Source organism: Parus major, chromosome 4A (assembly GCF_001522545.3).
Source record: "Parus major isolate Abel chromosome 4A, Parus_major1.1, whole genome shotgun sequence".
NCBI classification, from domain to species: Eukaryota; Metazoa; Chordata; class Aves; order Passeriformes; family Paridae; genus Parus; species Parus major.
In genome coordinates, this window is record NC_031772.1 from 15,154,965 (window position 1) to 15,168,229 (window position 13,265).

The following is a 13,265-nucleotide window of genomic DNA, read 5'->3' on the forward strand; positions in this document are numbered from 1 at the left end:
TAGGCCTTTTAATTTATGAGAACCCCAGCACCACCATTCTCAGCTCTTCACAAGGAGCACTGGTAGCAGTATAGCTACAATACCTTGCTCCAAAATTGGTGAACCACCACTCAAAAGAGCTTATGTTTTATTGTTAGATGCTGAACATGGCCTTTTAACCATATGGTACCACTTGAAAACCATCTTCTTGAGAAGATGGAAGAAAACCAAACACTTCTTCGGGCTCTTTGAAGATAATTCTAGTTACACCAATATTTCTTTAGGTTAGCCATTCCCAGAATGAGCTGTATTGATTATGATAATTCAGTTTTTATGCAGAAGGTTGCTGTGTATACTTCAGCCACCATATGCTATAAAGTGGCTGAGCTCAGGGAAAAAAAGATCAAACACGGATAATGACAAAATCCTTGTTTTGCTTCTTACAAATCTAGCAGATGCAACCTGCATAGAGCAAAACTGAGTTTTTTGAAAGAGGAGGTACTGGCTTTTTCTCCTCCTCTCTCTATGCATATTAGAATTGTAATCTCAGCCTGGGACACGCAAAACCACTGCTACAACACCCAGAAGCTGTACCTCTGGACTATGCAGAGTGTCCCACAGTCATCCCATAAAAAAGCACAAGTACAGGATGACAGGGAGCTGGAAGGCTCAGTGCAATCTGTAACCAGCCAAGCAACATTCCAGCAATGGAGATCCCCAGGTACACCACCCGTGGCTGTGCTGCTTGTTGTCCTGTAGAAGTAGTTTCAGTTTATGCTGCTTTTAGGGATCTCTCAATGTTAAAGTAAACCTTCACTAAAAAGACTACATTTCTAATCTCTCCAAGAAATAAGCCAGGCAAGTATGCTACTGCACAGCAAGCAAGTTACTCAAAATAGAATAAAAAGACAAATCCTGTCTGAATTCACACCAAAATGATCAGTGAAGGACAAAGGCCTATGCAGCACCACTAGAAGGTATTTCCAGTGCATGTAGCTGGAACAGGTGGGGATTTAAATAACATCTTTAAGGAGGGATGCTTCCCTCCCCACTACCTTCAGAACTGTGTTTCCTCATGCTCAATGAAGCACTGCTAGCTGTGCAATGAATCACATGCTGCCAACGGGAAACGTATCGGGAATATTCTCATTAATGGGTCGGCTCTCTTATTGTGGTCTGTACAAAGAGATGTTAAGAACACATATTGCTTGCCAAGGCAGCTAGACAGAATCCTGCTTGCTTCTTTTCTATTCAAGCATCAGATGCTGGAGTATTTTGAGCTATTTCTAGCTCTTTAAAATGGTGTTTCAGATAAATGACTGCCCTTTAGCAGAGATAGAATGGCATTTGCCTTTTGATCTAAGAAGGAATATATGTATAATTTGCTTGCTTCACTTTCAAAATGGGCCAGATGGTGCCACTTTAGTATGAATCTTGAATTCAGGTATTTGGAGATTATTTTAACTGCCTGTAGGAAGCTGTGCACACCTGCAGGTGTCGAAGAAGAAAAGCAATATCCATGACACATAGAGCATGTGCTGATAAGCAAAGTAAACACAGAGGATTTGAAGAGGCATCAAGGAGATGGCAACAGGATCATGGGAGTGTTGAAGGAACAGTGACTGTGTTACCTCAGTGTCTCACCCATGGAGGAGTACTGAGTGTGCTTACAAAGAAGCACAGCAAGAACAGTAGGAAAGCTCTCATTTGATTGCTTAGAGCAAAAGGAAGTCTCTAAAGGATGCAGAAAAGGTCCATGCTGACATTTCAGGAGGATTTAATTTCTCTAAGCAAATGGCAATTTAGACTGACAAAGCCCTGCTCTGTGTTTACCTCGAGTACTTGACTCAGGAGCATGGAAAGCTTCAGAGGTCTCCCTGCTGTCGACAATCCCTGTTGCTTGGCCATAGGTGCCCAGAGCTTGTGTGGCCTGGCAGAGACCTGCCAGCACTGTGGAGTGTCGGGAGAGCATCACTCTGCACAACGCCCTGGGCAGCCCCTCGGCTTTGTCACTGTGCTTTGATGTCCCCACCGCGGCGCTGGCCTGCCCTGGGACACAGCCTGCAGCACACGCTGCAGAGTGACAAAGGTACATGAGCACTCCGCTCTTGCTGTCCCTGCTGTCACAATCAATTTCACAGCTCTGTCTGGCTCTCTGCATTAGGCGGTGCCCTGGGGAACTCCGGCTCTGTGAGTGATGGTTGCTGAGCAGGGCTGAGAGGAGGTGCAGCAGTGCAGGCAGAGCAGCAGTGCAGGCAGAGCAGCAGTGCAGGCAGAGCAGCAGTGCAGGCAGAGCAGCAGTGCAGGCAGAGCAGCAGCACAGGCACACAGCTCTCGCTGCCTTGTTCTGAGCACGGCTTGGGCCAGCCGTGCCAAGGGCTACCTCACTACAAGGGTTGTGAGTATCCACATCTTGCATTCCATGTTGAAAGTTAGATGGATCAAAGCCTGATCTAGATCCCATTCCTCAAGGCATTAACATGAAATTTGTTGAAGTTGTATCTTTATGAGTTCTCATCTCATCTGGAGCAGATGTGGGTAATCACAAAGACTTTCAAAGTGGAAGCTCTTCATGGAAGTGTGAGATTTTCAGAAATTTTCAAACTCCTGAAACTCAGCTCTGTCTAGCATGGCTGCAATAAAATATGTTTGTCTTGTGCAGTTTCATGACAACATCTGAGTATTTCCACCTCTTCCTGTACTAAACTTCTATAATAAATTTAAAAATGCAACAATCTCTGTTTTATAGGCGAAACTGAGGGATGGCAGAGCTATGGCTTACTGGTCATTCTGCCAGGAAAGTTGGTTTGGGGAGCCTTTTGCAACTAGACTAGTAACTAGGTCTTCCTTGTGAAATGACAAAGAACGAAGGGCATGGGGAAAAGGAACTGTTGAAAGGATGTGAAATCCATTACAATTAAAAGTAATTAGACTTTAGCATTCCAGACATCTGTTCTGGTTCTGCAGCTACTGGAGGTGATAAATGACCCCCACAGGTAAATCTGCTCTACTACAGGAACACGGAATCAGCTTTCAAACTTTTGCCTGAGAAGGCAGCAATTTCCTCCAGACAGGTTGCAGATTGGGAATTTTTGGTGAGCTGTTATGAAAAACCTCAGCCATTGCTTCCAGCCTACTGTATGGGAAATCTCTGTTTCTTTGAAATTCCTTGAAGATGTGAGAATGTGTCTGAGCAGACTGAGCAAACTTGGCTTGCTTTTTGTAGGAGCAACTGCAGGTGTACAGTGAGTATTTGGTTAAAGATAAAAAGGACCCTCATACCTGAGAACTCTGGCGAAAAAAATATGTTTTAACCCTTTGGCAATTTGTCAGGCCTATTTCATACGAAGAGAGCTTAACCTCTGTCTTACTTGTGCTCTAAACAGTGAGAGGCTAAGTGATGTAGCTGAGAGAGAAGACAACCAACCTACATCTCTGAGATGGCCCTGTGCCCAGCCACATGCTTTAGAAACTCAGAGCAACTATCCCTAATGTTTAGTACAATTTATGTGCTGGAGCTGGTCCTGGCTCCTGCTCTGCTTCACTCTTGCCAGCTGCAGAGCCACCGTGGCTCCTGCTCCATGTCTGCAGGCAAAATCATCCTACACACTTGGCCCAACACCAGCCTGACGTTATTCACCCTCCACTCTCTCTACCTGGAACCTCAACCAAGGGCAGCAGTCAGCAGTGTTTATACAGGTTTGCCTTGTATTTTCTTGTTGTGAATCCAGGGAATGATTGGCTTTTTCAGAGCAAGAGCAGAAGCTCTGGCCCAAGCAGACTGACATAGATATTAATCTTTAAGCTTGAATCCCACAGCCCCCCACAAGTACCCACAGCTCAGGCCAGAGGAAGCAGATGGCCACAGTATTTGAAGGTGACAATGGGACCCCTTCCCCCGCACAGCTGCATTTTGCACACAGAGATCTTTGCTGGAAGGGCAGTCTGTGTGCCAGGACAGGCTGATCCCCAAATCCACACAGCACTGCCTGCTGGACTGAACCCTTCACTCTTCAGGACCTGCTCTCTGATCCTGGCTGTTTGGTTCTACTGGATTTCACACAGACATCAGCCAAATCATATTTCAGGTCTGCTCCTTTTGTGATCAATAATGGCTCAGCTGTCTGTCAGTGACGTGTTGCTGGCTGATGGCCAGTCTCTTCCATACCCCATGTAGAGGGAATTTCCTTTAGATCCCCAAATTAGGCATGACATATGTATGGAAAAATAAACAAAAAACCAACCCAAACCAATTCAAGAATGCAAGGACCTTAAGGAGGTTCAAGGCTTAAAAGCAGATTCTGCTCATCAAACACACTGCAATTGCATTAAAATGTGGGGTCTATGAGGCTTTCTTTGGCATTTCCTAATCACAACTCCAGAGCAATTCTTAGAAGATAAATATGCAGCATTTAACAAGGACTGATTATGTGATAGAGGAGGCAATTATCCATCCATCCATCCATCCATCCATCCATCCATCCATCCATCCATCCATCCATCCATCCATCCATCCATCCATTCATCCATCCATCCATCCATCCATCCATCCATCCAGTATCCCAGCAGTTCTGTAGCATTTCATTGAGGTAACTGGGCCCTGGACCTTGCAACGGGCTTCTGATTCTTGTCTCCGCACCGGCCTTTCGCATTCCGAGCTATGGGCATTCGCGTCTTTGGGGCTTTTGTGAGTGTTCCTTCACCCATTTCAGGGTGAGCCGCTCGCTCGCTCTTGTTGCCTTTGTTCTGGCACGGAGGATTCCCTGGGTGATTTTTGTGGCTGCCACACGCGGTGATCCGGAGTCCGAGCCCGGCTCCGCCGGTGCCGGCTTTGCAAGGCAGAGGCCACGGAGGCTCTGATGCTCCCGGCGCAGGAGAGCTCCGGGCCTGAGGCGCGGCCGATGCAGTGAGGTGTCCCGGCAGGGGCGAGCGCAGCGCCGAGAGAGCCCAGCGGTGCCCGAGGGCAGCGGGCAGGGCCCAGCGGTACCCGAGGGCAGCGGGCAGAGCCGCGCTCGCAGCGGCGCCGGGGCTGCCGAGCCGATGTACCCCGTGTTCCTTCGGCTCCGAAGCCTCCCCGCAGCCGCGCCCTCCCGAACGGGTCCCCCGCGCCCTCGCCCGCTCCGGTCCCGGCTGCGGGACTTTCCCTCCCGGGCTCTCTCCGCTCTCGGGATGCCCCCGTCGCCAAGAGGATCCCGAGCTCGGGCCCGCTCCCTCAGCCCCCGCAGCGCCCCCTAGCGGCACACGAGCCCTCGGGCACACAGCCGTACGCCCCCCCATCCCCGTGAAGCCCCGCCCCTCGGCGCCGTCGCCGCCGCGGATTGGTTGTCGCGGGCGAGGGGCGCCTGGAAGCCCCGCCCCATCCCGCGGCGCCCCCTGCGGGCCCCGCGGCGCCTGCGCAGCGGCCCCGGCCGTTGTTGTGGAGGGGCCGGTCAAGATGGCGGCCGGGCAGGGGGGCGGTGGCGGCAACAACGGCACCGGCAGCGGGACGGCGCCCGGGAGCGGAGCGGCGGGGCTCGGGATCCCCGCGCACCTCACTCTCTCCTTCTCGTCCGGGCCGCACTGGGGCGCGGCAGCTCTGCCGCAGTCGCACACGGTGCGCAGCCTGGAGCGGGCCCTGGAGGAGGCGGGCAGCTCGGGCATCCTGTGCCTGAGCGGGAGGAAGCTGCGCGACTTCCCCGGCAGCGGCTGCGACCTGAGCGACACCACGCAAGCAGGTGAGGGGGCCCTGGCGGTGCCGGCCCGGGGCTTTGGGCGTCCTGCGGGGCCGCTGCGGGCCCGGCGCTGAGGCCGGGGGTCTTGTAGCCGCTGTGGTGGCCGCCGGGGCCGGGCGGTGGCGGGCGCGGGGATGCAGCGGGGGGGGTCCCCGCGGTGTCAGGGGAGGGCTGTGGGGGCAGCGAGGGGGTGACACGGGAGCGGGGCCGCTCTGGGTGAGGAGCGGGGACCGCGCTGTGCGAGGGCAGTGAGGAGGCTCCGCGTTTGCGGGGCTCTCCGTTGCAGGCACCGGGACGGGCTCTGGAGGATGCGGGGCTGCGGTGTCGGGGCTGCCCCGCTGGGCGCGCTGGGGGCCGGTTCTGCCGCGCGAGTGTGGGGCGAGCGTCCGTGCAGGTGTGGGCTGTGAGCGGGGCACGCTGAGCCCGCTGTGTGCGAGCGGAGCGGGGGAGCCGGAGGTGCCTGGGGAGGTGGGGGGGCGAGCGGCTCTGTGTGAGCGGCTCTGAGCGAAAGCACAGGGGAGTGTGTGAGTGAGTGTGGAAGGGCACAGGGCTCCGTGTGTGTGTTTGTGTGTGCGGGGGCTTAGGGCTGTGCGGACAGAGGGCTCTCTGCACCGCCCGGCCGTGCACCGTGGTGCTCGGTGTTCCGGGCTGTGGAAGTCCCTGTCCCTCGGCGTCGTGGGAGCCGTGCTGGCGCTGTCGGTGTGCCCGGGCTGTGCGGGGAGGAGAAGGGCTCGGTACGCGGCGGAGGGAAGGTGCTGCGGTCTGTGTGCCTGCGGGGAAGCGGTCTCAGGGAATCGGCTATCTGTCCCCTGTGTCGGTCTGTACGTGCCCTCAGGATGGAGAATTGCAGCTGTTGTGGCCGGAGCAGCGTGAGGGGAGCGCTTGAGTTCGCGCTCGGGGGAACGAGAGCTCCGTATTGTGGTTGGCCTTTACCTTCTGAGGTGTCGGATCCCTTGCAGTAAAAGCTGTATCGCCTGGGGTATGATTCCAAGTGCAGGGTGCGAGGGATGTGTGAGCATCCAGCAGTGAGTGTGGAGAGCTTGATGTGTTCCCTGTGTTGGTAAATGCTTGGATATCGAGAGTGTGGGCCTGTATTTATCCAGGCTTTTAGGTGAAGTATATGTGGAGGTATTTTTGTATACGGTTCCTAGAAAACAAAGCTACATTTTCCATGGAGGTTCTCTCATATTGTGGCTCATCTTCATTTGCTTGTGGGTCTTCTTGCTGCCGGGGTAGTTGCCAAAAAGGGATAATTTAAAATAATGTGCTAGACGAAAAGATTACTGAGATGCCCAGGATCTTTTGTTCAGAAATACAGGTCGCTTTTGAAAATGTTGTTTGAGTAAATTAATGCTGTAGGGGGGGTTTGTTTTGTTTTCTTTCCCCATGGGTTATGAATAGCTGGCATATTGTTTAGAATAGGAGACTGTCCATGATGGTACCTGGAAATAAAAAGAGGTTCCATGAAATAATGGAAGCTGGAGTTTCCTTGTAGTAGTACAAAAATGTATTTAGCAATGTTTCGGTCAGTGCTTTGTGTTGATATTTAATAACCAAGACACTCGGAAAGAAAGAAGCATTGTAGGCATATAAGCAATCTGTTATTAAAACGATTTCTGTATCCTCAAGTTGGAGCATCAAGGTTCTGTACTTTTTGTTTGCTTCTAATTATTGCTGTGTGCATTTTGGTAGGTTTTTTTGTCCATTTATTTTGAATCTCAGCATTTGAGTCAGAGCTGTTTGCAGTGATCTTGTCTCTGTATTTTAGGATGTAGTAAAGCCCAGTCATTCCCATCAGGCATGAATTGTTATTGTGAGTGGTGGTGTGAAAATGTTTTAAGGGCTGTCTCTGGCAGAAATAGCTTTATTGCTTGCTGCTCTGAAATCCTGTACTGAAATAGTTAATCTGCATCTATATAAGCACCACCTTGGGAGAATCCTGATTTTATGTGACCCTGGTTTATGAATGAATCCTGGTGAAATACAAATTTTAAACATCTTTCAAAAGATGCTTGTAAACAAAAGACCTGTAGTCTGTATTTTGACCTGATCTGTAGAAATTTTTGTCAAATGGGTAAACGGTGTTCTGCTGGAATCATGGACATCCTTGATAGTGTCAGTGTGGCCTGGAGTTGGATGGGGAATTAGCAGCTGCCTCAGAGACAAGTCATGTAGGTACTGTTATTTCTTTTAGCAGTTATCCCTGTTTCCCAGGCAAATATCCCCATGAGCAAGGTTCTAGGCTGAGGCGTAGGAGATGGGGCCTTGGGTCACAAATCTTTGCAGAGTTTCACTTTCTGTTTCAAGTCAGTGACTCAGAAATTTTATTCTGTGGTACATGAAACAAATATTAAAAAAAAAAACCAGTCTCTGGCCAGTGTGGTTTTAAACAATTTCTTTTCCATATCACCAACCCTTAGGCAGTAGGATCTGCAGTATTACTGTAAACCCAGAATATTCTATCTTTGTATCAGTAAAGTCAGCAAGAGCTATGTTGAAGCACAACTTCTGTTGATTTATCAAAAATAGCTTGGGATTTTATTTTGCATCTAGCTTACATAATGGCTTGCCAATACTTGATTTGCAAATACTGAGACATATTTTTTGTATTTTAAATTATGTGTCTAAAGCATAGTAACCCTTTCTCTCTTTTTGTTTGTTTGTTTATTTTTAACTGTGAATTGTCCTTGTAGCACTTATTTTATTATTTATCTGAATTTGTCTTATGGCTGCCCAAAAAGATCTTGTTTTGCTTTTAATGAGCATCTGAAGAGAAAATAAAATAATAAAATAATTCTTGAGATATCAAGAGATGTCTTGAATTTTCCAATAATTTTATGTGTAATTTTGCTTCTGTCTGTATGAGCAGCATTAGGCCCCCTGGCAGTTAAGTAATTGAGTCTATCACATCAGTGTAATCACAGTCTGCTTAGCTGAAGAGTAGTGTGTTTGCAGTTTTATTTTTTTAAAGATAGTTCAGTCTGACAATATAGCACAGGAACCTAAGTCAACCTCTGCCTTTAGCAATATGCCCAGTTTTTAGTGAGCACCTTTTAAAAAATTAATTTAGTGAATACAAAAGGTGCATGACTGACAGATCCAGAAAAATGCAGTGGTACCGTCAGGCTTATTTGTTTATGGCTTTGTCACAACAGCTTCAATTCCCACTTTTTAATTCTAAGAGGACTCCCAGGCAATTATAAGTAGGTGAGTGATTGCCTGTAAATGGATGAATGTTGAAATTTCTGCTTTCTCACCCCTGCTTCCTCCTCATGGCATGGAGGAGTAACACCAGTGTATTCCAGTATGATTTGAGAGTGAGCCCTCCTGTCATGGCCAGTACCAGTCTTGGCATGGTGTTGTTACAGAGACCATTGTCACCATTACTTGCATGTCTTTCACTTTTTTTATATCCTATCTCTGGCCCTTCTAAGGTATATTGTCATTCTTGTGATTACAGATTAAACCCCCAAGGTTTAATATTGAGTGTGAAGTGCATAAGAATGTTAATTTATAATGCAGTTCTGCCTTTACAGTAGGCATTTCTAAACCAATTATATTTTCCTTTCTGAATAAAATTATTTCTGTTGGTGGAGTCGTTGATTAAATTGAGAACAGCAGTAACTGAAGAGCATCACCAAATCCAATATTCACCTAAAAATTAGCATTCATATATGATGTATATCCTAAGTCTCGATTACATTCTGGCAATCAAATACATTGCAAAATGTGGTTCTTCAGCAGCATTTCCTTCAGATTTGAGCAAAAAGAGGAACTCAGATTCTGGTTTTTCAGGGAGAGGGGCTGGTGTTTATGCTCTGAAATGCATCTGATGCAAAATCTGGAAGTGATGCAGTTTATAAACAATTATGGAAGATTTCCACAGTGTTCTCACAGCCTGTCTGGGCAAAGCGGAAATAAGCTGAAGGCCCCTGTAAAGGATCCTTGTTAAGGATACTTGGTGTGATGGGCAAGTTCAGTTCAATGACTTGAAGTTCAAGGAGCTGGTTATTACTACTTGCCTGCCTAAAAGGATTGTATTATGAAGAATACCACTTATGTCTTAATTTAATATTTAAAATACCCAGTAAATTTAGTGTTACAGTCTTACCTGAAATACTGACCTACAAAAACATGGAATGTATGATTTTTTGACTTTTTACCATCTTCATCCATCAAAATGATATTTGCCATTGCATTGACTATTTTTGTGTTTTGTAATATCCAACGTCTCTAATGTTTCTTTGTTTGATCAGCTGAGGAACTTCTTTTGATACATGTTTCTACTTGTTACTTATTATTTGCAAAGGTGGCAAATAATTTAGATTGCAAATTCTATTGTAAACCCTTGTGCAATAAAGAAAAATGGAGTAGCTTTTGCTTTTTGAGATACTCTTTGGTGAAGTGTGTTTTCCCATTTTAGTTGTGCTGCTTGGTTGGAGCGGATTTAAAAGCACATGCTTATAGTCGCAGTTAAGGCTGGCACTTAATGCTGAAATCTTTAGGAAAAAAGTAACTAAAACAGGACTGAAAGCTGGAATTCCACAGAAAATGCGAAGTTATTTGATACTTTTTTTTTTTTTTCCTTGAATTGAAAGTTGTACATGACAGTGTGAAGAGATTTCTGTGTTCTCTGATTTTGTGTCTGTCCACATCTGTCTGACATTCATCGTTCTTCCACTTGTTAGGAGAATGTACGGACAGGTTGCACACTTCAGGTGAAAGTAAAAAATAAAGTCTTATTCTCCAGTATAGAACTAAAATAGTTTTGTGCTTGGTAGACATGATTATTACAAATGTGTTTCCAAGTGTCAAGGTATGACTTCTGAAAAAAGGTTTGTGTAGTTAAAAGGCTTGAGGGAGCTGTGAGCCCAGGCTCACTGGCTGCTGAGCAGCAGGGAGCAAATCCCCAACCATCTGGGTATTAAACCAAGCACTCCTGCCATTTGTCCCTTCAGCACTGTTCCCACAGGAAGCAGGATGTAGTGAGGAGAACTTGTTCTGTTAAAGACTGACCTGACTGAAAGGTTTCTGAGAGTGTTTGCTTGAAGTTATGTGCAGTAATGAGAGATACCATGGAATTATTTTTAAGCTAATAGAAAAGACTGCAGCCGTTCTTAAATGCTGCCATGAGGTCTGGCATGAGTAGGACAGAGTCAGAGGGAGGAAGCAGCCAATAAGAACAGATGCTGAAGTTGCTACAGCAGCGGCCTCCAGGTCTCAGGAGAACATGCTGGAATTGTTGGTAGACCCTGTTCACTCAGTGATCATGGACTACTGGTTTACCCAGTTTCTTCAGGTTTTTTTCTGCTTTCATCTTAGTGCAGTTGCCTTGTTTTCCAGTGTTCTTTGTCTTTCAGCAGTTTTAGCTTGCTTCAAAAATGTTTCTGCGTGTTTTATCCAGTGACAAGCCATTTTATCTGCACAAAAGATAAGTCATGTAGTAAACACCGATTACTGCAGGTTGGTTGTAGCTTTGTGTTACTAAGCACACAGAGGCTGATGTACGTCCTGGGAATTTTGTGTATATTTGACAAACCCAGGCTTTGCTTCGTTGCCAAGTGAGGATTACTTTCCCTTATAGTACTTGTCTGTGAAACAGAAATTTGGAATTAAAAAATTTTGAAGTCAAAAAAGAAATTGTCATAATTAAATCAGTAAGTGATGGTGAGTTTAAGAGGGAGGAAATGCCCTGTGCTGTATAATATGCCAGCTTAAGGAGTCTTGCTGACTTGTCAAGAAAATACATTTCACTCTTTCTGGAAGGAAAGCATTTTAACAGTTATACTCTAGACTAAATACTGAAGTGCCAAAACAAAAAAGCTTCCAGTGGGATTTTCTGCTTACCAGTTCAAACTCTGCAAGATTTGCGGAGCCAAGACAGTTTCGGTAATGGAGAGGAAGATAATCCTTGATATGAAGTAATGGATTATGTCCTTTTGATGTGGTATGTGAATTTACACCTTCATTTGCCAGACTGAGGAGTGATCCTGGTGATGTGGTTTTTATTTTTCCATTTAAATCATGCTGTGCTAAAATAGCTGAACACACTCCAGTGTTGGAGCACTGTGTTACCTTGTGTTGGAAATGTCTGGATCTTTCTAATGTTGCAATGTGGTCAAGAATTCCCTGAATTCATCTGTTCAGTTCATCCTCATGTTGCAAAATGTGGATTGTGTAAAATTTTCTTGAGAAAGGATGTTCTTTGATCTTTGTGTATTTTCAAATCTGCTTGACAAGGAGGGAAACAAATAGCAACTAACAGGTAAGCCCTAAGCGATGTCCAGGTGTTAAAAAAACAAATTACTGGTTTAAGAATTGCCTTCTTAAGATTTAGTGCTTGATAGGCTTCAGTGATGTCAGATGTGGGAGCCAGCTAACAAGGCTTGGGAAGAAGGATGTAACACTAATAGTGGGCACAGGGAGAACAAAATTTATGGGCCACAAGGACAGATGGCAGGACTCCCAAGACAAGGATGAAGCCTATAAAGCCAACTCAGCATCTCTGCTGAATCAGTTCTGAGTGGATAAAAGGTAATTCTGGAGATCACAACAATGACTGATGGACCACCAACCCAAGAAACCCACTGACCAAACAAAGAGAGACTGAGCACACGGGCTAGTTAGTGTGAGAAGGGAGAGAGGTCATTAGCTGATAGAATACTGCTTATTAACAGAACTGTGTAACTTGTGAACACTAATTCCTTTCTTCGCTAAAATGTATAAATAGTAAGAAGTTTTGATAGCAGGTGTGCTTAACTTGTGGAATACCCCTGAGCACCCAGACTTGCACAACTGAAATAAATAATCAGTGCTTCTCTCAAGTAACAAATCTGATATGTATGGACAACACTGGCATTACTGTGCAGCAGACCAGCACCAGTGTGCTCCTCATTTGTTCCAGCCTTTAGGTCAGAGCTTTTGGTTTAGTTTTCTACTGGTACAGATTTCAGGAAAAACCTCACGTACCTGAACCAGCATGTGATGAGCAGAGGCTGCTTACATGAAAAACAAGAGCTGCTTGAACCAAACAGGCAATTTAGACATGTTCAGTGTAGGTGCACCTAGTGTAGACTTGGAGACTGGGTTTAGTGAGGGTGGGCTGGAATAGTGAGTTCCTTAAGACTGATTTGATTTCAGAGCCAGTGTGCTGGATCTCAGTTCTTTCTCCCTGGTAGCAGAAGTGTGAGAGACAACCATTGGTCTATTCCAGTTAAAGAAACATTTCCTTCATGTGGAAGAACTGTGGCTCAGTCTGACAGGATGTTTTCTTTTTTTACTGAAGTCTCTAAAGTAGTAAAAATGTATTTTTAAAAAGGATTTTGTTTTTCTTCAGAAGTTCTGATTAGCATGAAAAGCCAAGAACTCAGAACCTGTCAAATGGAATTTCTGGTTGCCTGTACAACCCTTCCTCTGTTCTTGATGGGAAACCTCAATTATGTGGCTCTGTACAGTTTCTTTGTTTGTCATTTTAACTGCACAGATCGAGTCTGTAACTAAACTTATTGTCAGAGATAACCATAAAGCAGGTATTTCGTAGATGTTCAGTTGTTGGATCTAGAATCCAAATTCCAT

General features: G+C 46.2%; 1 protein-coding gene across 5 annotated transcripts in view; it reads left to right on the forward strand.

The window, feature by feature from the left end:
* The first annotated feature begins 5,398 nt into the window (after window positions 1-5,398).
* The window catches only part of LOC107203934 (leucine-rich repeat and calponin homology domain-containing protein 2-like), a 40,762-nt gene continuing 32,895 nt past the window's right edge, over window positions 5,399-13,265 (forward strand). For all 5 annotated transcript variants that reach the window (XM_015626590.3, XM_015626591.3, XM_015626592.3 and 2 more), the window contains exon 1: window positions 5,399-5,693. In XM_015626590.3, coding sequence (XP_015482076.1) covers window positions 5,414-5,693 — 280 coding nt within the window. In that variant the 5' untranslated portion in view covers window positions 5,399-5,413. The remainder of the gene's footprint in view (window positions 5,694-13,265) is intronic.